Here is a 26886-nt window from a genome sequence, read left to right on the forward strand (position 1 = left end):
AATACCCAAAAATGTGGAAGTGCCTTTGAAATTGGGCAGTGGGAAGGGACTAAAAGAATTTTTAGGACCATGATTTTTAAAAAGCCCAGATTGCCTTGAACAGATTTTAGTAGAAATATGGATGTTGTGCTGGTGAGGATGTGGAGAAACTAGAACCCTTATACACTGCTAGTGTGAATGTAAAATGGTGCAGCCACTTTGGAAAACAATCTGGTAGTTCCTCAAAATGTTAAACATAGGCCAGATGCCATGGCTCACGCCTGTAATCCCAGCACTTTGGGAGGCTGAGGCAGGTGGATCACGAGGTCAAGAGATCAAAACCATCCTGACAGACATGGCGAAACCCCGTCTCTACTAAAAATACAAAAATTAGTTGGGCGCAGTGGCACATGCCTGTAGTCCCAGCTACTCAGGGGCTGAGGCAGGAAAATCGCTTGAACCTGGGAAGTGAAGGTTGCAATGAGCCGAGACTGCGCCACTGCACTCCAGCCTGGCGACAGAGCGAGACTCCGTCTTAAAAAAAAAAAAAAAAAAAATGTTAAAAATAGAGTTACCATATGATGCAATAATTCTACTCCTAGGTATATACCCAAGAGAAATGAAACATATGTGCACACAAAAACTTGTACACAAATAAATGGTCATAGCAGCATTATTTGTAATAGCCAAAAAGTGGAAACAGCTCAAACATCCATCAATTTATAAATGGGTAAATAAAACATTGTATGTACATACAATATTATTCGGCCATAAAAAGGAAGGAAGTAGGCCGGGCGCGGTGGCTCACGCTTGTAATCCCAGCACTTTGGGAGGCCGAGGTGGGTGGATCACTAGGTCAAGAGATCAAGATCTGGCCGGGCGCGGTGGCTCACGCTTGTAATCCCAGCACTTTGGGAGGCCGAGGCGGGCGGATCACGAGGTCAGGAGATCGAGACCACGGTGAAACCCCATCTCTACTAAAAATACAAAAAATTAGCCGGGCGTGGTGGCAGGCGCCTGTAGTCCCAGCTACTCAGAGAGGCTGAGGCAGGAGAATGGCGTGAACCCGGGAGGTGGAGTTTGCAGTGAGCCGAGATTGCGCCACTGCACTCCAGCCTGGGTGACAGAGCGAGACTCCGTCTCAAAAAAAAAAAAAGAGATCAAGATCTTCCTGGCCAACCTGGTGAAACCCCATCTCTACTAAAAATACAAAAATTAGCTGGCTGCAGTGGTGCACACCTGTAGCCCCAGCTACTCGGGAGGCTGAGGCAGGAGAATCGCTTGAACCCAGGAGGCAGAGGATGCAGTGAGCCGAGATCGCGCCACTACACTCCAGCCTGGCAACAGAGCAAGACTCTATCTCAGAAAAAAAGGAAGAAGAAGAAGAATTTGCAACGTTGCAACTTCTATATAACTTAGCATATATACTATATACCTTCCATATAAAGGTATATGGGGGAACTCTGTATGTTACTTCTGCAATGTTTATGTAAATCTGAAATTGTTTCGAAAATGTTTTAATTAATGGGAATTATATTCTGACTTACCAGAATTTTCTAAATGGTAGTTTTGCAAAATAGATTACCCTTGTAATGACAGAAGATAGAATTTAGTCATCTCCACATAAAAAAGGTGTAAGATAATCCTTATGTTATCTCCCTCTACCCTGAAGGGTTCACCTCATCACAGCAGTATTTTGGTTGAGTAAAAGTGAGGTAAGTATCAAGTAGGCTAAAGATCAACCTTCAGAACTTTCACCCACTACCTCTAGATTCTCTGGCTCCAGAATCCTTACCTGTAGATAGTGATGTGGGGTGATAGAGGACGGTTTGAACCTATATTCTTATTCCAGAACCGCTCCATCTCTTCTTTGGCCGTGGTTCCCAAAGGAACAGCACTAAAATAAAACCAGACAGTTTGAAAATAACTAAAAGTAAGCTTGGTTTAATATTTTGCATAACGTTAAGTCAATATTTTGCAATACCAGCCAGGCATGGTGACTCACGCCTGTAATCTCAGCACTATGGGAGGCCGAGGCGGGCGGATCATCTGAGGTCGCAAGTTCGAGACCAGCCTGACCAACATGGAGAAACCTCATCTCTACTAAAAATACAAAATTAGCCAGGTGTGGTGGCGGGCGCCTGTAATCCCAGCTACTCGGGAGACTGAGGCAGGAGAATCGCTTGAACCCAGGAGGCGGAGGTTGCGGTGAGCCAAGATTGCGCCATCGCACTCCAGCCTGGGCAACAAGAAACTTCCTCTCAAAAACAAAAAAAAAATTTTGCAGTATCTTTTTAGAAAAGGTTTTGTTAGGGAAGCAGGAGCCTAGGAGAGCCAGAGTGACACTATTTTAAAATCGACTCCATCTTGTTATAGCAACAGAAAACAGAAAACAAAAATAAAATAATAGGCTGGGCACAGTGGCTCAAGCCTGTAATCCCAGCACTTTGGGAGGTCGAGGTGTGTGGATCATGAGGTCAGGAGTTCAAGACCAGCCTGGCCAACATGGTGAAACCCCATCTCTACTAAAAACAGAAAAAAATTAGCCGGGTGTGTTGGCGCACGCCTGTAATCCCAGCTACCTAGGAGGGTGAAGCAGGAGAATCACTTGAACCTGGGAGGCAGAGGTTGCAGTGAGCCAAGATCAAACCACTGCACTCCAGCTTGGGAGACAGAGCAAGACTCCGTCTCAAAAAAATAAATAAATAAAATAAAATAAACTCCATCTTAAAACTAGCAAGGTACATTCCTTGCCAGTGACAACCCACGGTTCTAAGATGTTTACAGCTAAGGAAGCAGCTTGGTAATACCTGCAAGGACAAACTCCAACAACAGAAAGTCCAGATGTCTCAATACCCATAACAACATATGCTTTCAAAATAATTATAGTTATGCTTTAATGTACTTACACACTAAAATGTCAAGGATAGTTTTCTTTAAATCAATAGAATAATAAATTCTGTCATGCTGTCTGGTCCCCCGCATGTAGGCACGGCTTAGTTTAGTCCTTACATAGACAAGATCCCTATATAAGGAAAACTTAGGCCAGACATGGTGGCTCACGCCTATAATCCCAGCACTTTGGGAGGCTAAGGTGGGCAGACGGCTTGAGCCCAGAAGTTTGAGACCAGCCTGGGCAACATGGCAAAACCCTGTTTCCACAAAAAAATGCAGAGAAAATTTAGCCAAGCATGATGATCCGAGCCTGTAGTCCCAGTTACTCGGGTGGCTGAGGTGGGAGGATCTCCTGAGCCCAGGGAGGTAGAGGCTGCAGTGAGCTGTGATTGCATCATGGCACTCCACTCTGGGCAACAGAGCAACACTCTACATCAAAATATTTTTAACAATTGGCCAGGTGCGGTGGCTCATGCGTGTAATCCCAGCACTTTGGGAGGCTGAGGCAGGCAGATCACGAGGTCAGGAGTTTGAGACTAGCCTGACCAACACTGTAGAACTCCATCTCTATTAAAAATACAAAAATTAGCTGGGCGTGCTTATCAGGAGGCTGAGGCAGAGAATCGTTGAAGCAGACGTGAGGTTCAGTGAGCCAGTCATCCATACACTCACCTGGTCAAAATTTAAAAATTAAAAAAAAAATGTTTATTGAAACTATATTAAAGACCTAAAATATATATGTACATATATATTTAAAAAAAAGAGAGAGAAAGAAGAAAAAAAGACAGCATGTTCCCCCACTTGCTTTCTGAGGACACCCTACTATATAATTGAGTAGTTTCTAATAAACTTGCTTCTTTCACTGCACTTTGCTACTCACCTTGAATTCCTTCCTACATGAGATCCAAGAGCCCTCTCTTGGGGTCTAGGTCAAGATCCCTTTTCCGGTAACAGTATGGTGGGCTGGATAAACCCACAGTATTAGGAAAAAAATGTTCCTTCACTTATTTTATTTTTATACCAACTTTAATTCAGTTAACCTGAATCATCTGATGAGGTCATATCAGACGATAACTCTCCTTTTTTTTTTTTTTTTTTTTATTTTGCGATGGGGTCTCGCTCTGTGGCCAGACTGGAGTGCAGTGGTGCAATCTCGGCTCACTGCAACCTCCGCCTCCTGGATTCAAGTGATCCTCCTGCCTCAGCCTCCCAAGTAGCTGGGACTACAGGCACATGCCACCGCGCCCAGATAATTTTTGTATTTTCAGTCGAGATGGGGTTTCACTACGTTGGTTGGTCAGGATTGTCTTTATCTCTTGACCTCGTGATCTGCCTGCCTCGGCCTCCCAAAGTGCTGGGATTACAGGCATGGGCCACCGTGCCGGGCCGATAATTCTGCTTTCTAATCCCACCCAATACACAGGTCTGGCAATGAAAGCACAACTTCTTGTTGGGTGGCGGGGCAAGTATATTTAAAAAATATTCACATTGGCCGGGCGCAGTGGCTCACGCTTGTAATCCCAGCACTTTGGGAGGCCGAGGCGGGCGGATCACGAGGTCAGGAGATCAAGACCATCCTGGCTAACACGGTGAAACCCCGTCTCTACCAAAAATACAAAAAAAAAAATTAGCCGGGCGTGGTGGCGGGCGCCTGTATTCCCAGCTACTCGGAGAGGCTGAGGCAGGAGAACGGCATGAACCTGGGAGGCGGAGCATGCAGTGAGCCGAGACTGCGCCACTGCACTCCAGCCTGGGTGACAGAACGAGACTCCGTCTCAAAAAAAAAAAAAAAAAAAAATTCACATAAATAGATTATGCTTTTCCAGGGCCACAGTTTTATCTCATACATTACCATCTGCTCTCCTCTGGCTTTTCAAGATTCCCTTTCAGGTTCTCAAATATCAAAAACTAGATTCAGCTCGGTACCTCAATAGTTTCTTGGTTTCCTTTGTCACTGGGCTAGGTTGAAACCAACTATTAAACAGCCATGCTCAGGCTATGCACAATTCTCCATTGCCCCATCCAGGTGATCCTTCTACCTCAGCCTCCCGAGTAGCTGCAACTACAGGCACACCACCACCACACCCAGCTAGTTTTTGTATTTTTTGTAGAGAAGGAGTTTCACCATGTTGCCCAGGCTGGTCTCAAACTCCTAGGCTCAAGCGATCCGCCCACCTCAGCCTCCGAAAGTGCTAGGATTACAGGCATGAGCCACCATGCCCAGCCTACTAAATTGTTGAGGATAGCTGTTTCTTATTTATTTATTTATTTATTTATTTATTTATTTATTTATTTATTGAGACAGGGTATCCCTATGTTGCCCAGGCTGGTCTTGACCTCCTGGGCTCAAGGGATCCTCCTGCCTCAGCTTCCCAAAGTGCTGGAATTACAAGTGTGAGCCACCACATCCAGTCTTCTTTTTTTTTTTTTTTTTTTTTGAGAACTAAAATATACTGGATAGTCTTCTTTTTTTTTTTTTTTTTTTTTTGAGACAGAGTCTTGCTCTGTCCCCCAGGCTAGAGTGCAGTGGCGCAATCTCGGCTCACTGCAAGCTCCGCCTCCCGGGTTCACGCCATTCTCCTGCCTCAGCCTCCCAAGTAGGTGGGACTACAGGCGCCCGCCAACACGCCCGGCTAATTTTTTTGTGTTTTTAGTAGAGATGGGGTTTCACCGTGTTAGCCAGGATGGTGTCTCGATCTCCTGACCTCATGATCCGCCCGCCTCGGCCTCCCAAAGTGCTGGGATTACAGGCTTGAGCCACCGCGCCCGGCCAGTCTTCTTTTTTTTAAAATAGCGATGAGGGGTCTCACTCTACTGCCCAGGCTGGAGTGCGGTGGCATGATCATAGCTCACCGCAGCCTTGAACTGCTGGACTCAAGCCATCTTCCTGCCTTAGCCTCCCCATAGCTGGGACTATAGGCACACACCACCACACTCAGCTAATTTTTTATTTTTTAATTTTTTGTAGAGACTGGGTCTCTCTCTGTTGCCCAGGCTGGTCTTGAACTCCTGGCCTCAAGCGATCCTTCTGTGTAGGCCTCCTAAAGTGTTGGGATTACAGGCATGAACCACCGTGCCTAGCTGATTATATTTCTATAAAATATATTATTTGGAACAAATGAAAAATTTGAAAATCAACTGTATATCAGATAAGAGTTCATCAATGTTAAATTTCCTGAATTCGATAATTATGCTTATATAATTATACTGCATTATGTAAGACAATGTCTTTGTTCTTAGGAGAAATATTTAGAGGTAAATGGTCATGATATTCACAACTTACCCTTAAAGCATTCAGTGAAAATACTAATAATTAAATATATATTAGGCTGAACTACACTAAATCATTAATATTTCACCAGTTTTGACCTACAAAAATAAAAATTTCATATGGCATAATCTAAAATACAAAAGAGTGATAAGCAAACACAATAAAATGTTAACAGTTGGCAAATGTGGGTGAAAGATATATAGAACTTCATCCTACTATTCATATAACTTTTCTGAAAGTATAAAATATTTCCAAAATAAAAAGTTTTTAAAAAGTAACACAAAGGCAATTGTTGACATCAACAGGCTGAGAATAAATATACAGCATGGCAGTGGCTCATGCCTATAATCCCAGCCGAGGCAAGGGGATCGCTTGAGCCCAGGAGTTCAAGACCTGCTAGGGCAAAATGGTGAAACTTCGTCTCTACAAAAAATACAAAAAATTAGCCAGGCATGGTGGCACACCACACGCCTGTGGTCCCAGCTACAGGAAGCTGAGGCTACAGCAAGCCCTGATCGTATCACTACACTCTAGCCTAGGCAATAGAGAGCTTGTCTCAAAAACAAACAAACAACACACATACACACAAACGATAAATAGTCACCACAATTACTTAAGTTTCAGTCAACTGTCTACAACTGCCCACTGTCGTACATATCCATCAAATAAGTCAACAATCTATTGCTCTTCCCTAAGGAAAAAAAAATAATCTCCAGACTTAAAAACTTACTTTCTGATACAGAGCTGAGGGCTAAAGTGGGCTCGGAGGCAATGACGACCAACGTGTCTGCAAGATAAGAGAATCAAAAATCAATACACATTTAGAGATCAACTTTAGTATATCAACTTCTCTATTTTTAGGGGTGAAGGGATAGATTAAAAATAAGATATAAAAACAATGACAGTATCAGTGTCCTTGATACCATTTTCTAGTTGAAAAGCTACAATTCTAAGTAACTTGAAAATAATGAGAAATATTACCTAAAAATGCAAAATAAAGTTTTAATCAAACACAAATAATGCAAGATAAAAGAATAAGAATAATCAGAGTTGGTAATATTCAACAGAGAAATAGAGAAAGTGATTTTTTAAAAGCTAGGTCTTATAGGCGGTGATGTCTAAGAGACAGGGTTAACAAAACAAAACAAAAAAACAGAATAAGCCCACTGGTAACTGCAACCATATAGCTTAGCTTTAGCAGAGACCTACTATAAATGGAAGAATTTAAAAGGTCAGGCCAGGTGCAGTGGCTCACGCCTGTAATCCCAACACTTTGGGAGGCTGAGACCAGTGGACTACTTGAGCCTAGGTGTTCAATACCGCCTGGACAACATGGTAAAACCCCATCTATACAAAAAACACGAAAATTAGTTGGGTGTGGTAGTGCACACCTATAATACGAGCTACTCTGGAGGCTGAGGTGGGAGTATCACTTGAGCCTGGGAGGCAGAAGTTGCAATGAGCCAAGATCGCACCACTGCACTCCAGACTGGGTGACAGGGCTAGACCTTGTCTCAAAAAAAAAAAAAAAAAAGGTTTAAGCATGCAAGGGGTTTGTGAAGAGAGCATCCTAAATATTAAGCTAGGTCATTTCCAGAACTAACATCAGTCAAAACTCCAGATATCCTGAATGAATTTCAAGTCAAGAAGTCTTTCATGTAATTATAATAATGTACAAAAAAATGGGAATAAAAAATTTTTTTACTGACCCCATGAAAGTTTTCTACTTAAAAATTGCTATTTTTGAAATGTATACATCAGTGCCAGAATTGCTTTTCAAGTCAAAAACTAAGACGTGCCTAGGCATTCTATCTAAGGAGAATTTAACTGATCCAAAGTTTACACGGTACAGGTTGAACACCCCTACTGTGGAAAATCCAAAATCTGAAACCTTCCATAACCCAAAATGTTTTAAGTGCTGACATGATGCTCAAAAGAAATGCTCACTGGAACATTTTGGATTTCAGCTTAGTGACACGCAACCAGTAAGTACAATGCAAATATTCCAAAATCTGAAAAAAATCGGAAATCCTAAATACTTCTGGTCCCAAGCTTTTCAGAAAAGGGATGTTCATCGTGTACTATGAAAAATACATGACCATTATACCCTTCAGTCACATCATTATATCAAATATTTCCAAAAGTATTTAAGAAGGTAAATAGAGTGAATTTCTGGGACTAAAACTTAAAAATACATTGATTCTACAAAAGTTTATTGCATATCCACTACTTGCAAGGCACTAGGATACAAGATCTCATACAGATCTAATGATCTCCTAAAAAAGTTCATGATGTCCCTCACACCACTGACATTAGATGCACAAACTTTTCAAAAGCTGTATGCTTCATATTAGTACACTAGAAGGGCCCACTATTTGAAGGAAAAAAATCTAACCAACACTTCCTTCTTCAGCTCTTCCCTCTTTCCAGCTTTGAAGGCAAGAGGTGAATACAGACATTGTATACCCAAGGCTCCCAGAAAGAAGTGGGAACAAATCTCTTTTAATCAATTGAATTGTGACTCTGAAGTTGCAGGGCACGCATTCCTCACACCAGGCTAGGCCCAGTCACTCAGTTACCCGGCAAGAGTTTGCAGATGTGGGTTGGAATCTATGGCGTGCCCTCTCTGTCTAGCACTATTGTTTCCCAGACAAATATCAATGTAAACTTTCTACAAGGCCCTCACAGAAACTAGCTGCAAAAATGCCATAACCTTATTTGAAATATGACAAAAGTAATTATCTGTCCTTCCCTTCCATGTGAAAACAGGAACTTTGTATTTCTAATTGACAAGCCAGAACTTACAATTTCTAGTTATTGTTGCCCCTTCTAAATGCATTAACATGTCTCCCCAAAATGTAATCATTGCTCAAATCATTTTTGAAACTCTTCTCTGGATTGGGGCGGCAATGGTAATGTAAAAATAACATTGGGAAGTAAAAAATCAAGACTGAAGTCTCAGACTAAGTTGTATAACTTGAGTGAGTCATTGAGCTTCAGCGTTTTCAATTATAAAATGGGATTGGTAATACCTACCTTATTGGTTGCTGAGGGGACTGCACAAGAAAACATACAGGAAAGCATTGTCTAAACTACAATACACCACATATATATGTAAGATATTATCACTGGTCTCTCCAAGGTCTTTAGAATTTGCATCACATTCTTTTTAAAACCCTCAGTGGTGACAAAAATACTCAACCACTGAAAATAAATTTGATTTCTGGAAAAAAAAAGTTATTCAAACGCAAGTCTATGTGATCAAACTGGATACCATTTTTAGTCCAAAACAAGATGTGACTATAATTTATCTTATTATAGTCATATATTATATGACTGTAATACAATGAGTTTCTAAACTTGATCTGATGGTATACCAAAAAGTTTCATAAATGTCTAGGTAACAGCAACAATAAAATAGATATATAACTTTGAATGACATGATGAATAATAATTTGTATACAAAAGTTCTGGTTAATGATTATTACCACCCAACTACCAAACTATAACCTAAGTCATCCTTGATTTCTTTTCTTTCACCACCCCTCCCCATATGTATGCATGGCGTCACCCAATCCTACCATTAACAGCTAGGAAAATTCATTCCAATCCATTGCTATAGTCTATATCCTCTTCATCTCTCACTAGGACTGTAACAAGAGCTCCTGAACTGATCTCCCTCACACCAATCTCTTACATATCATTCAATAACACCAACACTAATTTACTGAAAAATAAATAAAATAACATGGTTTCATCATTCTTCTGCCTAAAAGTCTTTAACAATTTCCCAGTGCTTACAGTATAAGATCCAAACTGTGGGCAAACAACGCACTTCACAACGTGGCCAACTCTCTGGACCTAACCTCCCACAAATCCCTTTCAATCCACTGTAATTCTGCCACACTGAACATTACATTATGTCCAGATACAGGAAACCCTCTTTTGACCACATGCCTTTGCTCATGCTGTTCTCTGAATAGAGCCTCCCTCAGAGCCTGTTAAACTCATTCTTCAAAACTCAATTCCTAAGGGCTGGCGTGGTACCTCATGCCTGTAATCCCAGCACTATGGGAGGCCAAGGTGGGTGGGTCACTTGAGGTCAGGAGGTCGAGACAAGCCTGGCCAACATGGTGAAACTCCACCTCTACTAAAAATATAAAAATTAGCCAGGCATACTGGCATGGCCCTGTAATGCCAGCTACCCGGGTGGTTGAGGTAGGAGAATCACTTGAACCCAGGAGGCAGAGGTTGCAGTGAGCCAAGATCACACCACAGCACTCCACCCTGGGCGACAGAGCAAGACTCAGTCTCAAAAAAAAAAACCAAAACCAAAAAAAAAAAAAACAACCAATTCCTGGATAGCAAGATCACTTCTTTAGCCTTACTTGCTATATCTGCCTTGCTCTCACACTTGTTCATGTCTATCAATATTTCTTATGTGGTTTAATAATTAATCTATTTATCTCCCTTCTAGACTTTGAGCTCAAGGATAGGACTCAAAATATTTTGGATCCATAGTACCACAGTACTTTATTTATTTATTTTTTTAAGACAGAGTTTCGCTCTTGTTGCCCAGGCTGGAGTGCAATGGCGCAATCTCAGCTCACAGCAACCTCCACCTCCCGAGTTCAAGCGATTCTCCTGCCTCAGCCTTCCAAGTAGCTGGGATTACAGGCATGTGCCACCAAACCCAGCTAATTTTGTTTTTGTTTTTTGTTTGTTTGTTTTTGAAATGGAGTTCTGCTCTTGTCGCCCAGGCTGGAGTGCAACAGCACGATCTTGGCTCACTGCAACCTCCGCCTCCCAGGTTCAAGCGATTCTCCTGCCTCGGCCTCCCAAGTAGCTGGGATTACCAGAACCCACAGGCACCCACAACCACGCCCAGCAAATTTTTGTATTTTTAGTAGAGACAAGGTTTCTCCATGTTTGTCAGGCTGGTCTTGAACTCCTGACCTCAGGCGATCCTCCCGGCTCGGCCTCCCAAAGTGCTGGGATTACAGGCATGAGCCACTGCACCCGGCCTTGGATCCATAGTACCTATAATAATGTCTGACACAAAGAAGCTTAAAAAAAATAAAAAAAAAAAATAAAAGGTTTGTGAATGAATATGCTTATTTTAAAAAGCAGTTTCATAAACTGAGAGTTTTTTTTTTTGTTTTGTTTTGTTTTTTTGAGACGGACTCTTGCTCTGTCGCCCAGGCTGGAGTGCAGTGGCGCGATCTCGGCTCACTGCAAGCTCCGCCTCCCGGGTTCACGCCATTCTCCTGCCTCAGCCTCTCCAAGTAGCTGGGACTACAGGCGCCCGCCACCACGCCCGGCTAATTTTTTGTATTTTTTTTAGTAGAGACAGGGTTTCACCGTGGTCTCGATCTCCTGATCTCGTGATCCGCCCGCCTCGGCCTCCCAAAGTGCTGGGATTACAAGCGTGAGCCACCGCGCCCGGCCATCTGAGAGTTAAACCTTAATATTTACGGGCATTTCACATACGGCATTTAATACAATGAGTACTGGCCAGATAGTTAATGACTCTTGGTGACTTTGTGCTTACGGAGCATGAACATTATTAGACAGAAGCCTAGCTGTCCTTAGCTTAGTTCTCTAACTCCCTGGCCTTGGCAATTCATTCCTTGACTGAGTGCCAATGGTTTGTGTTACTTGGCTGGTTGTTCATCTCTAGCTGGTCCCTGAACTGTTTAGAGAATATACAAAATAGACAACATATATTCAAAAGCCATGACAATACAATACTCTGATAACTAATAATTCTTTTTTTTTTTTTTTGAGACGGAGTCTGGCTCTGTCACCCAGGCTGGAGTGCGGTGGCGCAATCTCGGCTCACTGCAAGCTCCACCTCCCAGGTTCACGCCATTCTCCTGCCTCAGCCTCTCTGAGTAGCTGGGACTACAGGCGCCCGCCGCCACGCCCGGCTAATTTTTTTGTATTTTTAGTAGAGACGGGGTTTCACCGTGGTCTCGATCTCCTGACCTCGTGATCCGCCCGCCTCGGCCTCCCAAAGTGCTGGGATTACAAGCGTGAGCCACCGCGCCCGGCCTGATAACTAATAATTCTTACTTAGCCAAGCATAAACATATTTATATGTGGGGGAGGGGGAAGGGGAAGAAGTTGGTCAAAGGATACAAAATTTCAGTTAGAAGGGAGGAATAAGGTCAAGAGAGCTATTGTATAACACAGTACAATTTTTTTTTTTTTTTTTGAGATGGAGTCTTGCTCTGTGGCCCAGGCTGGAGTGCAGTGACATGATCTCAGCTCACTGCAACCTCCGCCTCCCAGGTTCAAACAATTCTCCTGCCTTAGCCTCCCGAGTAGCTGAGACTACAGGCTCGCACCACCATACCCGGCTAATTTTTGTATTTTTAGTAGAGATGGGGTTTCACCATGTTGGCCAGGATGGTCTTGATCTCCTGACCTTGTGATCTGACAGCCTCGGCCTCCCAAAGTGCTGGGATTACAGGCATGAGCCACCGCGCCCGGCCACAATTGTTATTATTATGTTATTATGTTGTTACTATTATGTTAACTATAGTTAATAAGGCATTGGCCGGGCACGGTGGCTCACGCCTGGCTCGGTGGCTCATGCCTGGCTCAGGTGGATCACCTGAGGTCAGAAGTTCAAGACCAGCCTGACCAACATGGTGAAACCCCATCTCTACTAAAAAATACAAAATTAGCCAGGCATGGTGGCACGCGCCTGTAGTCCTAGCTACTTGGGAGGCTGAGCCAGGAGAATGGCTTGAACCCGGGAGGCAGAGATTACAGTGAGCTGAGATCGTGCCACTGCACTCCAGCCTGGGTGACAGAGAGAGACTCTGTCCCCAAAAAAAAACAAAAACAAAACCACACACAAACACACACACAAAACCAAGGCATTGTATACTTGAAAATCACTAAGAATTGATTTCAAGTGTTCCCCCACAAAGATGTAATGCATATGTCCATAGCTCCACAATGTACACATATTTCAAAACATCGTGTTGTATACCATATATACAATTTTTATTTGCCAATTAAAATAAGTAAATAAATTTTTTTAAGTTTAACCAAAAATAAAAATAAAGGCTGAGCGTGGTGGCTCATGCCTGTAATCCCAGCACTTTGGGAGGCCGAGGCGGGTGGATCATGAGGTCAGGAATTCAAGACCAGCCTAGCCAAGATGGTGAAACCCCGTTTCTACTAAAAATACAAAAATTAGCCAAGCTTGGTGGCAGACACCTGTAATCCCATCTACTCAGAAGGCTGAGGCAGGAGAAACGCTTGAACCCAGGCCAGGGCGATTGCAGTGAGCCAAGGTCGTGCCACTGCACTCCAGCCTGGGTGACAGACCGAGACTCCGTTTCAAAAAAAAAAAAAAAAAGAAAAAAAACAACAAAAAAGAGACCCCAAAAAAACGAACAAAAAGAAAAGTTTAACCAGTATTTCTCTTAAGTGGGCCCAAGTTATTGCCGTTTGCCACACAAATGAGGAAACCAAAATCATGGAATCAATGACCTTGACTTGTCCAAAATAAATGTAGAACCAGAAATCAGCTCCTAGGATTTCTCAGAAGGTATTTTCCTTTGAGGTTAAATCAGCAAACTATAAACAGTTCCAAATCCCTCTAGTGAAATGGAATTAGACTGGGAACTTCTATCAAAAAAAAAAAATTTAATTCCTCATTTCTCCTCCTAAAAAAGCCCTTATGAGAAATGGAGGTATCCTTTCCATGAGAGCTTCAGATTACCACTAATGAAAAATATACCTTTCTTGGCATTGAATCCTAGTGTGGACTGTGGGGAAAAGAAAGAGAGATCAGATTGTCAATGTGTCTGTACAGAAAGTAGACATAAGAGACTCCATTTTAATCTGTAACCCTACCCCCAACCTTGTGCTCCCTGAGACATGTGCTGTGTCAACTCAGGGTTAAACGGATTAAGGGCTGTGCAAGATGTGCTTTGTTAAACAAATACTTGAAGGCAGCATGCTCATTAAGAGTCATCACCACTCCCTAATCTCAAGTACCCAGGGACACAAAACACTGCGGAAGGCGCAAGGACCTCCGCCTAGAAAAGCCAGGTATTGTCCAAGGTTTCTCCCCATGTCTGAAATATGGCCTCGTGGGAAGGGAAAGACCTGACCGTCCCCCAGCCCGACACCCGTAAAGGGTCTGTGCTGAGGAGGATTAGTAAAAGAGGAAGGAACAACTCTTTGCAGTTGAGACAAGAGGAAGGAATCTGTCTCCTGCTCGACTCTGGGCAATGGAATGTCTCGGTGTAAAACCCAATTGTATATTCCATCTACTGAGACAGGGGAAAACCGCCTTAGGGCTGGGGGTGGGACATGCGGGCAGCAATACTGCTCTTCAAGGCATTGAGATGTTTATGTGTATACATATCTAAAGCACAGCACTTAATTCTTTACCTTGTTTATGATGCAGAGACCTTTGTTCACGTGTTTACCTGCTGACCTTCTCTCCACTATTATCCTATGACCCTGCCACATCCCCCTCTCCGAGAAACACCCAATAATGATCAACAAACACTAAGGGAACTCAGAGGCTGGCAGGGAGCCTCTGTATGCTGAACGCCGGTCCCCTGGGCCCCCTTTTTTCTTTCTCTATACTTTGTCTCTTTCTTTTCCAAGACTCTCGTTCCGCCTAATGAGAAACACCCACAGGTGTGAAGGGGCGACCCATCCCTTCAGTGGACAGCGCTGCACAACTCAAAATGATACTGTATGGATACACTTAATGAGCATAATTATCCTCAGCTTCTAAATACTAATCCCAAAACTCCTAAAATGAACTGTTTGGAACCAATATGATCATTTCAAACTAAATGTTAATTTTACCAAAAGCCCCTAACATCGATACCAAAATATATCGGAGAATTCAAAAGCATTCAATTATGGTCAAACCATCTGGAATAAAGAAGGCAACACTGGCAAGACAAGCCTTGGCATACCTTAGAAGATACATATGGAGATGAAAAACAGGGAAAAAATGAAGGATTAAGATAACCCTGATTTCAACTCCAAGAGGAATCATTTTGTCACAGAAAAACTAAACAAAGTCCCTCTATTTTTAAACTGGGTGACTGAAGTGGAAAGAGAAATGAGAACACATTTGAGGAAATCAGGGATTGAAATCTCAACAGCATGGAAGCTAATTTTCCATAACAATTTCCAAAAATAAGGCTGGCACAAAACTATGCTGGGATTTGTACCAGGCGTGTCTAAAGGCGCTAGTCGCTGTGACTAGAGAGGCTGAGTAGAGAATGAGACCTAGATAGCAGAAAGTTCAGAATGAAAGAAAATCTAGGTTATTTCTCTGGACAACTAATTCACATTTTAGAGAGAAACTGGGACACTCACTCTCCCTCCCAAGTAAAAAGATGAACTAAAAATGAATTCTCCGGGATGCTTTGGGGCAGCAGAGGTCCGCCCTGGGTGCTAATGCTAATCGCCACCCCAATTGGGGTCCAGGCCTTCTACACCCTTTGCCAGCAGCCCGCTGGGAACCCAGACAGCGCCCACTCACGGCGGGAGCAGCTAGTGTTTGAAGACATTCGAAGCAAAGGCAAAATACACCAAGATCTCTCTCTCCGAAGCTAAGTGTCTAAATACGCTCTCGAAATCGTAGGACCCATGGGTGGCTGACCTTGAAGTTATTTTCTCAGAGCTCGGCTCTGGGTGCAGGCCCGAGAGCAATTTGCGTTAGAAGTACTAGAGGAGGTAGGGAAAACAGAAGGGGCGAGAGCCGAGCGCCCCTCGATACGAAGTCAGTGACCCCGAAGCCCTACGGAGCGCACCGGAGCGGCTGGTGGGGACGGGAAAAGGGGTCTCTAGGATCCCCGAGCGCTTGGCCTCCACACCCATGGGTCCTTTCCTTGCCCAGGCACAGGATAAACAGTTATCAGCAAAACGTGAGGGGCCAGTTCAGGTCTCCGGAGGGCCGCGGACACCAACTCCCAGTCCCACACTAAAGTCACCTCAGCAAGAGCGCAGCCATCTTGGGTTCCGGTCTGGACGGAAGTGACGCCAGGCGGCCCCGCCACCTGAGGGCGGAGGCGCGCGGGCTGGGGGTCGGGGTTGGGGTGGGGGGGGTGTCATGTGACGAGAGTCTCTTTAAAAGGCCCTGGAGCTTCTCCGCTGAGCTGTGCCCAGCTGGTTTGCTGGTTGTTTTGTGGTTTTTTAGTCTCCTCCTCCGCCTCCTGCAGCTGACTTCTACCGGAATTTGCCAGGATTTCGAGCGAAACGCCGCTGGCTTAAAATCTGCAGTCTACGTTCCACCTGCGTACATATTCATTTTGTATCACACTCCCAAACAGCAAAGGCGGACTTGTTTAGATTCTTCCTTAAGGACTTCGCAGTCTGTTGCGTTCCCCCTGCCTCCTAGGTCGGCCTAAAAACGTCGTGGTTGGCCGGTTGAGACACCGAAGAAAAAAAGATACTTTGGGCTCCCTCCCGTTCTAATACGAAGCTTTAACCAGACAGATATATAAATTGTGACCTAAGTTGGGGAGTGTGTAGAGGGGCCTCGAGAAGACCTTGCGGACCACCATTCCCGAAAACGAGGAGCCTCATCTAACCACCTCGATTAGACCCCACAATTCCTGGGTTTGAGCTGCCACATGAACCAGGCGCCCACTAGCAGAGGACAATGCTCCCTTGTTCCTTGTTTCAGCGCTATGTGGGTGACACCCACAGCTAGAAGAACCCGGAGTGAGGGGGAGAACACGCTTTGATTTATTTATTTATTTATATATATATGTATATTTTTTAAATTATATAAAACTGTATGTGTATATATATATATACAGTTTTAAGGAACCCAAGCACAGGAATCAACTGCCGAGCACTCAAGACTGAAGAAAGAAGAAGAGCAAATGATAAAGGAAGGGAACAGAGCACAAAAGTTCTTGACTCTTGTGGGAAGTAGGGTGGTGAGGAGTAAAAGGGACAGCCTAGAGCAACTCCTATTTCTACAAAAAAAAAATACTCAATTATATTAATATTCAGATCTTATGTATATTTAGCATCCCTGCACTTCAGGATTTAAATAGCACAAATCCACTTATTTCTGCATCAGATGAATAATACTACTTTGCATTTCTATAATGCTTGACAAAGAAAAAACATTCGTACGCTTTAGTATTGGAAGAGGCTCTCTAATCCAATCTACTATCTATGCAGGGATCTCCTCTGCAGCACCCCTAACAGCTGATCTTCAAGACTCTACCCCCCCCCACATTCAATGATGGGTACCTCAAGCAACAAGTTTTATTTAATGAACAACTTATTCGTTAGAAATTTATTATATTTAAATACAATTTTGTGCTATCAAAATTCCAGTCATTGACTTGGCTCTCTGGAGCTTCACATTAACAAACCCAAGGAATGCCTCTTTCACTCAGATCTTTTTTGGTTTTTTTCTTTTTTTTTTTTTTTTTTTGAGACGTAGTCTCTCTGTTGCCCAGGTTGGAGTGCAATGGCGCTATCTCAGCTCACTGCAGCCTCTGCCTCCCAGGTTCAAGCGATTCTCCTGCCTCAGCCTCCCCTCGAGTAGCTGGGATTACAGGCGTGCACCACCATGCCCGGCTAATTTTCTGTATTTTTAGTAGAGATGGGATTTCACCATGTTGGCTAGGCTGGTCTCGAACTCTTGACCTCAAGTGATCCACCGGCCTCGGCCTCCCAAACTGCTGGGATTATAGGTGCGAGCTACCACTCCCAGCCCACTCAGCTCTTTAAATATTAATAATTTCATTTAGCATGTAGTTATGGACTTTTTGTCAGTCCATGAAAAGTTCTGTAGGGGGTTCAAAGATACAGATGTTTGTATTGTCCCCAAGAAGGTTATAGCCTTAGCAGGATCAATAAAGAAATGCAACAAAGAAAGCAGCAACAACCCTTTGAAAAGGGTGTAGATAAAAGGGGTGGTTAGATAAAGAGAAAATGATTACTTACAGTTGGGAGGTGGAGTTAGGTGGAAATTTTGGAGGGGAGAGTTTTGGGTTTGTTTTTTTTTTTTACTTTGAATTGCTGTTTTATAGAAATGTTGACTACAACACCCTGTAAACATTTGTCAATGATGATGGTTTTGCCTATGGACTTCATAAGCAATCCCATACTTAGAATTCCACAACCCAAATCTAATACTAATGACCAAACCCACCAGGGCTGTGGTGTGATGAGATACCAGGAAGGTACCAGGACACTGTCCTTCACCTGGGTGAGCCTGCAGTGGTCTCATAGCAGGAATAACAACGACCACCCCACTTAAATTAACCTCTAGAGGTCAGGCACGGTGACTCACACCTGTAATCCCAGTACTTAGGGAAGCCAAGGCAGGAGGATCACTTGAGTATAGGAGTTCAAGATCAACCTGAGCAACATAGCGAGATCCTCATCTCTACAAAAAATTGAAAAATTAGCTGGGTATGGTGGTGCCTGGCTGTGGCTCAGCTAATCTGGAGGCTGAAGCAGGAGGATCGCTTGAGCCTGGGAGGTTGAGTCTGCAGTGAGCTATCATTGCACCACTGCACTATAGCCTGGATCACAGAGTAAGACCTTGTCTCTGAAAAAAAAAAAAAATTTTAAACTAGCCCAGTGTGCTGGCATGCGCCTGTAGTTCCCAGCTACTTGGAAAGCTGAGGTAGGACAATTGCTTGAGCCTCAGAGGTCAAGGCTGCAGTGAGCCATGATCATGCCACTGCATTCCAGCCTGGGCAACAGAACGAGACTGCCTCAACAAACAAAAAAACCTCAGCTCTGGTTATGTAGACATCCCCATTGCTAACTCCACCCCAACACCTTCAGATTCTCATGATGTACCAAACTGAATTCACCTTTTTTCACCTGTCATTTAAGGCCTTTCACAAACTGGTTTCAACTTTCCTGTCCAGTCTCATTTCTGACTATGCCACTTTAAGTTTCCCCAAATCAAGTCAAAGTGGATGGCACAAGATCTGCCCTGAATATATCCAACACTTCAGAAACCTACATCTCATATACATACACACACACACACACACACACACACACACACACACACTCTCTCTCTCTCTCTCTCTCTGTCTCACCTCTTTGTCCTTGCTTTTGCTGTTCTATCTTCTGGTAACCCTCCCTATCTCCCTTTCCAAAATGACAGTCATCCTTCAAGGCTGATTCATATCTAACATTGCCTTCTAGACACAACTATTCTTTCCTCTGAACTATTTATTTGTTTGATTATTTATTTATTTGTTTTTGAGACAGAGTTTCATTCTGTAGCCCAGGGTGGAAAGCAGTGGCGCAATCATAGCTCGCTGCAGCCTTGATTTCCCAGGTTCAAGCGATCTTCCTGCCTCAGCCTCCCAAGTAGCTGGGACTACAAGCATGTGACAACAAGCCCAGCTGATTTTTAAAAAAAATTTTAGTAGAGGCGAGGTCTCGCTATGTTGCCCAGACAGGTCTCGAACTCCTAAACTCAAGCAATCCTCCTGCATAGCCTACAAAAGTGCTGAGATTACAGGTGTCAGCCACTATGCCTGACATAAACTTCATTTATTAAATAAAGTTTATTTTGTCTTTAATCTCTCATATGACTTACTCAGTCTTCCTGATGTTGCAGCTGTGTGCGCCCCTCTTTTGTACTCCCAGCGTTTTGTTCATTACTAAAGGAAGTATCATGGCTTATTATACTTGATTGTTGATGGGTTTGTCCTCTGATCCTCCCACCTCCACCTCCCTAAACCAAATTTTCAACTCCTTGCAGGAAGGACTTAATTTTTATGCCTCTGTCTATTACCTGCATTCTCATACTTTACATATTGCTGGCATTTAATACAATTTTGTAACCTTGAAATAAATTGAAATGGACTTAAACAGTAGCATGAGGCATTGAAGGACTTCTTGACAAACAGGGAAAAGTCAGGGGCTTCTTGCCTGGAAATAGTCCAGTGGAGAAAAACTTCTGTCTGGGAAGAATCGCACAGGATGAAGGGAGGTGCGGGGAAAAAAACTCCCATAGGACTTGGTCATCTCAAGAAGTCTGAAATGCAGCCCACATTAGTGGATATAACAAAGGATATCCTATTTTCAGAGTTCTCTGGGGGAAACCTGCCTCTAGTTCCTAGGGCTGTGAGGCAGCCCCTCTCAGGCAAGGAGGCTGAGGAGGAATCCCTTTTTATGGCCTTTAAATTGAGGTTCCGTATCTATCCCTCAGAGAAGTGTGTCTGTGTCCCTGTTTTTGTCCCTCTCCCTCACCACCCCCCGCAACATTCCAGCCTGGGGCAGGGGGAGGCCAATGGACACAAAGCCCTCTGTGTATGGGGTGGTATGTGTCCCCCCACCCCTCCACCCAGACTATACAATGCCCCTTCTGCTCCCTGCACTCTGCCCCCCTCCCCACCACCTCTCAACTGCACATGCCAGGCTGCAATTGGTTACTGACTGAGGACAGCCCCCTCATGCTGGGGCCCCAGGGGATTTTAAGCGGGTTCCAGGAACCCCCAGTTCAGTTCGTGGTCCCCCACTTTCTCAACCCCACAGACGCTCCAGGCCCCTGCCCCTGCCCCAGCTATGGCTCCTGGGGCTCCCTCATCCAGCCCCAGCCCTATCCTGGCTATGCTGCTCTTCTCTTCTTTGGGTAAGTGGAGCCACCCTACTCTGGGAGCCTTGGGACTCAGGTGTCTCTCAGCAATCCCCACTGCCTTTGCTGCACTCCCCACTGCAACCAAAGAAAGAGCAAGCAGGAGCAGGAAGGTGACATTATATTCAGAAAGAAAAAATATGCGGCCGGGCATGGTGGCTCATGCCTGTAATCCCAGCACTTTGGGAGGCAGAGGTAGGAGAATTATTTGAGCCCCAGGAGTTGGAGACCAGCCTGGACAACATAACCAGACTCCATCTGTAAAATTAATATATATATACGAAAAACAAGAAAAAATATGCGTTTAGAGGGAGGCAGTAGAGGTTTTATTTGAAGAGAAAGGGTAAAAGAGAGCGTAGCAAGCTTCCCTGAGTGGTAGGCATGGCTGGACCCAGGTTGGAAATAGTAGCATGCCCCCAGAGCCATGCTAACAGCCTGGTGGGAAGCAATGTTAGATTGCATAAAGGAACAGGCTCAAACACCTGGGTTTGGTTCCCACTCATCCCCTAGCAGTACAGGAGATGCCTTAACCTTAGTTTCCCAGAAGGAAGAGAGTGTGATCTAAGTAAGGAGCCCAGGTTTGTGGTCTCGGCTCCTCAGATTTTTTGTCTCTCTGTGGCTCCTCACCTGTTATGTGGGTGAATGGAGTGAGGTTCTATGAGATTCTGGGATCTTATCCCTCTAAAGCTGTCTTCCTTTCCAAGCTGACCAGCCCTTTCCTTGCCACCTGGCAGATGTTGGGTGAGCAAGAGGTCAAAGTAGGATTATTGGAATGGCCCCTTCCCTTCTCTGAACTGCCCTGAATCCTAGTGCAATGAGTGAGCCATAGGCAAGTGGGGGTGGTGGGGAGGACATCAAGGGAAAGGGGGCTGGCCAGAATGCCCAGGGTTCTCTGCTGTCAGCTGCTTGAGCCCTAGACTCTTCTGGGTTGTACTGGGCTATTTGGGGGTACCCTGAGAAAATGTTAAAGATAGAGAGTTGGAGAAGGGCATAGTGAGGGAAATAGGGGGAAGGAATCTTGGTGTATAAGGAAGAGGGAGAGTTCTGTCTCAACACTTGTTCCACTCATAGAACCATTGAGCAGAGCTGAGAAGGGCAATGGTTGATATTGTAACAGGAGGAATAGAAGTTAGAGCCAGTGAATTATCTCCCTTGTTACACAAGGGGGACTCCCAAGAAGGTTCTAAGGTGGAAGTTCCAGAAGGTAAGTACATGGTATTGCATGCTGAGGTGAGAGATTCAGGACAGTTGGGGTGGGAGTAGGGGTGGCATGAGCCCCCCAGCATTGGTCAGACAATGGAACTTTGTTTGGTTGCCACCTCCCCCTCCTGTAGAACAAAAAGGTCTACAGTTGCCCCTCCCTGGGGCCAGCCCACACACATAGTCTCTCTGGAATGACCTTCCTTGTGTGGGTAAGTCTTGGGGGTGGCACTGGGCCAGAATGGCCAAGAGGAAGGTGAGAACAGTTGACCCATAGAGGGCTCACATGTAGGGTCATCTGAGCTGTAGGTTTGGGGTCTTGCTCTGCGCCCAGCTGAGAGGGATATGAGGCCCTTCCCTTCCTGACTCCCCAGTCAAGAGCAAGCTGTATGGCAACCAGGGATTCAGCAATGAGGACAGTTGTGCCAGGGAAGAAGACTGATATTTTCTAGTTATCTTCATTTTTTTTCTGCAAGAAATTTGAGTTTGCTGTATTGTGAAATCCAATGCAGCTGTTAAAATAAGATTGATATCTATGAATCAACAGGAAAATCTCCTCCAGATACATAAGTTCTTAAGCAAAAAAACACTAGAATACAATGCAATATGTATGTGAAAAAAAAGCTCCACAAAACTATTTGTTGTAAGTACATGTATATCTTGAGTTTATTGAGTTTATACTGAGTTTGATTCATATTAAATGGATAACTTATTACATCTTGGAGGGGAATACAGGAAAGGAATTTGTTGGGCTAAGTGTCAAAGGAGACTTTTATTTCTATTGCTTGAATAGTTTATAAGAAGAGTACAATATGTATTATCTGTATAATTTATAATAAATTTTAAAAATTTAGAACACTGCATCTAAAGGATAGCTTAAAAGTTAGATACTGACCCAAAGGAGAAGTGAGACTTAAAGACGGAACCCAATCTCTGGAAGTCCTCAAGAGAATTCTGTTACTGCTGATTTCATCTCCTCTACAGACATGCTGAAGAGCTTGACAGGCACAGCATTTATGCTGACCTGTTCAGTTAGTCCCCAGAGACTTGGGGCTCGGAATTTGTTGTTTCTTTTCCAAATTGGCCTCTGACCTGTGACTCAGCACTTGATTTCCTACTGATCTCACTTCCTCTGTATCCCTTACTGGGCCCATAGGTGCATCTGATTCCCCACTTTGTGCTTGCAGTGCTGTCCCCGGCCCAGGCCATTGTGGTTTACACCGACAGGGAGGTCCATGGTGCTGTGGGCTCCCGGGTGACCCTGCACTGCTCCTTCTGGTCCAGCGAGTGGGTCTCAGATGACATCTCCTTCACCTGGCGCTACCAGCCCGAAGGGGGCAGAGATGCCATTTCGGTAAGCGCCTGGGGGAATCCTGGGGTTGGATAATAGAAAGTGCTTCGAAGAACAACAAAAAAGATAACTTGGGCTAAGGAGGGGGAAATCCTTTTTGAGCCATAACCCCAACTTTGGCAAGGTAAATGGCAATCTTTGTCACCCTGACTACATTGTCCTCCCTTCTCCAGCACTACCCTTTCCAGCCCAAGATCCCTTACCCTGAGGCTGGAGGGAAGCTCTTTTTTTTTTCTTTTTTCTTTCTGTAACAAATTATAGAGCTAAGCTTTGACAGCTCTGTTCTCATTAGGGTCCTCTCACATGCTTCCCCTCATTCCTCATAGATCTTCCACTATGCCAAGGGACAACCCTACATTGACGAGGTGGGGACCTTCAAAGAGCGCATCCAGTGGGTAGGGGACCCTCGCTGGAAGGATGGCTCCATTGTCATACACAACCTAGACTACAGTGACAATGGCACGTTCACTTGTGACGTCAAAAACCCTCCAGACATAGTGGGCAAGACCTCTCAGGTCACGCTGTATGTCTTTGAAAAAGGTGTGAGAAGGGATGGGGACAAGGGTATGGGAAGCAGTTTGGGAGGGGATCAGGGAGGACTGACAGGTTGGGGGAAGAGGCAAACAGCACGGCCTAAGGACCTTTATTCAGGCTCTGGGAGCGTGGGCAGAAGGCAGTTTTGGCTGGGAGTCCTACATCCTCAATGCAGGGCATAGACGCAGACTAGGAACCACAGATACAGGGCCCTGCTCATTCTCCCACTTCTTTTCCCACCCCTCCTAGTGCCAACTAGGTACGGGGTGGTTCTGGGAGCTGTGATCGGGGGTGTCCTCGGGGTGGTGCTGTTGCTGCTGCTGCTTTTCTACGTGGTTCGGTACTGCTGGCTACGCAGGCAGGCGGCCCTGCAGAGGAGGCTCAGGTAAGGGGCGGAGCCTAGCTCCCCTCCCCCACTCCCCACTATCCCCCATCTGGGCGGAGACTACTCCAGTGGGTGGGAGGGCCAAGGAAAAGAGGAAGCTGTGTCCGCGGTGTAAGGGGTTCCAGCGAGGCCAAACGTACAGCACTCTCTCTTCTTGCAGTGCCATGGAGAAGGGGAAATTGCACAAGCCAGGAAAGGACGCGTCGAAGCGCGGGCGGCAGGTTAGCGGGACTTGGGGCCTGGACAAGATGGGAAGGAGAACCCTGGGAGTCGCCGGGCAGCAGTGAGGGGTGGGATGGGAACAGTCAAGCCCCAATCGCTCGGTGACTGATGTGTGCGCCCCTCCCCCAGACGCCAGTGCTGTATGCAATGCTGGACCACAGCAGAAGCACCAAAGCTGTCAGTGAGAAGAAGGCCAAGGGGCTGGGGGAGTCTCGCAAGGATAAGAAATAGCGGTTAGCGGGCCGGGCGGGGGGTCGGGGGTTAGGGGTGGAGTCCGCCAAAGGCCCAAAGGTGGTGGTCATCGAGATGGAGCTACGAAAGGATGAGCAGAGCTCGGAGCTCCGACCTGCTGTCAAGTCCCCCAGCAGAACCAGCCTCAAAAACGCCCTCAAGAACATGATGGGCCTGAACTCGGACAAGTGATCGCCACCCCCCACCCCAGGCCCTGCCAGAGCAGGGGGACCTAGGCTCCTCTTACGCCCGTCTAGGTGCTTTCCCTCTTTGCTCCCCCGCCCTGCCCTGCCCTCACCTCCCTTTGAGATGTAAGTTTCATTCCAGAATTTATTCCCCAGGCAATTGTATTCTCCCCCACCTTCACCCCTGGCTTTCTGGGAGCCCAGGAGCTAATCCTACCCCTCACCTGCCCCAGGGGCTGTGTGTTTGGTGCCTGTCCACCTGAGCACTGAGAAGAAAGGGACTTTGATACCCTCTGCCTCAAGTCCAGGCCACCTGGCATTCCCATCTCCTGCATCCCCCAGCCTGTCCCCCTGGCTGTTTCCTCTCCCGTCCCTCCCTCCCCTCTACCAGGTGGCCCAGCTCCATACTCTGTCCCCCCAGCTAATACCCAGAGCACCCAGATCATACTCTCCTTCAGGGTTTATTTAGGTTATTATTTTTTATTTTTTAATCCATTCTTTGTTTGTTTACCTGTGCTCATCCTCTGCCCTTACACCCATGACTGAGGACCAATGACGTCACGTGGCTTTTGCAGTTCACCCCCGCCTTAAGTCCTTAAAGAAGAGCCAGCCCAAGCAGAGGGGCCCCTGATCCTCACACTTCGGTATAGCATTGGTTCCCCCTGACCACTTTGGAGCGCTGTTCTGGGACTCCAGGTCTTGAGGAAAGAGAGAGAGAGAATGGATCCTCATAGGTCAGGGAGTGGGGGAGGGGGCAAATGAGCCTTAAGAAATGGTTTTTAAACAACCAAACAAAAAGCAGGAAAAACAAATGGGAAATGGGGGGGCGGGGGGGGAGGAAGAGGCTGCACTCCAGCCACAGAGGATTCTTAGGATTTTTCTACATTCTGTATATTTCTTCTCAAACCTCCAAATGTCCTTAAATGTTTAATAAACACTGACATTTCCAGAAGCTGCTGCCTCGTCTAGAATTTCCTAGTCCTCCTGGGAATAATTCCTGCCCCTTATCCCATCCCCAACCTTCCATACTTGGCTTCAGTTGTTTAGTTTGTTTTTTGGGGGGTGGGCTTATATAGTATGCTAGAAAGAACTCTGAATAGCCTCACAAGGCACATTCATACCTTCAGCAAATATCCAGTGAGATCATACTATGTTGTAAACTCCGTCAGTCTCTGCTTTTACATGAGTTAAAACGCAGAATCTGTCTTTACCAAGATCTGAATTTTAAAACATCCCAGCCACTCTCTAGCTGTGTGATCCCCAGGACAGTTACCTGACTTTGGTAAGCTTGTTTATGTACTTGTAAACAACTGAGATAATGATATCTGCCCTGCTTAATTCCTAGGGATTTTATAATAATCAAATGAGATCCTGTGTATGGAAAACTTTGTAAACTATAAGTTGATATACAACTAAATATTAAGGTGTTTAATATTTGTTTCTGGTGCTTGCCTAAGGTAGTACACTTTACAAATTAGCACAAATCCCATTCACCTCTCTAAACAATCACTGCTTTGTTTTGTTGGTACATGATTTTACCTCTGTTTACCTATTAATAGGTATACTATTAATACCTCATTAGATAGTTTGTTGGTATGTCATTTAGATATACCATTAATATCCTGGTATCCTGAACTGATTGTGGAAAAACATATACGTATCATTTTCCCCTGGGGATTACTGATGGCACAAAAAAACCCAAAATGCCCACAAGTAATTTCTTCCCCTTGTTAAGAAGCTAAAGATATTATTAACACCAGCTTTACCAAAACCCAGAGTGCTTCCATTTGTTTGAGGGGTGTCTTCAATGTCTTTTAAAAAAAGATCAATCTGCCTTCATTTAAATATAAAAGCTAATCGATTATATATAGCCTTTTGTTGGGGGGGAAATGGGAGAGGAAACCTAGTCGCAACCCAGTAATAAAGTTGGGAATATCTTAAGCCCAAGATTCCTTATTAGTTAAGATGTTTAACTGTCCATTATTCATTAGATAGTTGCAGCTG

General features: G+C 44.9%; 2 protein-coding genes across 4 annotated transcripts in view; one reads left to right on the forward strand and one right to left on the reverse strand.

Moving 5' to 3' along the window:
* The window catches only part of SDHC (succinate dehydrogenase complex subunit C), a 56482-nt gene extending 40278 nt beyond the window's left edge, over window positions 1-16204 (reverse strand). Inside the window, exons 1-4 of one of the 3 annotated variants that reach the window (XM_058442899.1) lie at window positions 16132-16146; window positions 13905-13932; window positions 6876-6932; window positions 1775-1876 (exon numbers count right to left, since the gene is read on the reverse strand). In XM_058442899.1, coding sequence (XP_058298882.1) covers window positions 1775-1842 — 68 coding nt within the window. In that variant the 5' untranslated portion in view covers window positions 1843-1876; window positions 6876-6932; window positions 13905-13932; window positions 16132-16146. Of the gene's footprint in view, window positions 1-1774; window positions 1877-6875; window positions 6933-13904; window positions 13933-15951; window positions 16070-16131 lie in introns of those variants that run through there. The other 2 variants (XM_032161182.2, XM_058442900.1) reach the window with 2 other exon arrangements.
* A 4437-nt stretch (window positions 16205-20641) lies between these two features.
* MPZ (myelin protein zero) lies at window positions 20642-25834 on the forward strand. Its single transcript, XM_032161184.2, has 6 exons — window positions 20642-20771; window positions 23162-23328; window positions 23652-23865; window positions 24109-24244; window positions 24405-24465; window positions 24596-25834. Exons 1-6 carry the CDS (start codon window positions 20705-20707, stop codon window positions 24695-24697), a joined length of 747 nt encoding a protein of 248 aa, XP_032017075.1. The 5' UTR covers window positions 20642-20704; the 3' UTR covers window positions 24698-25834.
* Window positions 25835-26886: the final 1052 nt, after the last annotated feature.

The sequence above is a fragment of the Hylobates moloch genome, unplaced genomic scaffold (assembly GCF_009828535.3).
Source record: "Hylobates moloch isolate HMO894 unplaced genomic scaffold, HMol_V3 SCAFFOLD_8, whole genome shotgun sequence".
NCBI lineage: Eukaryota > Metazoa > Chordata > Mammalia > Primates > Hylobatidae > Hylobates > Hylobates moloch.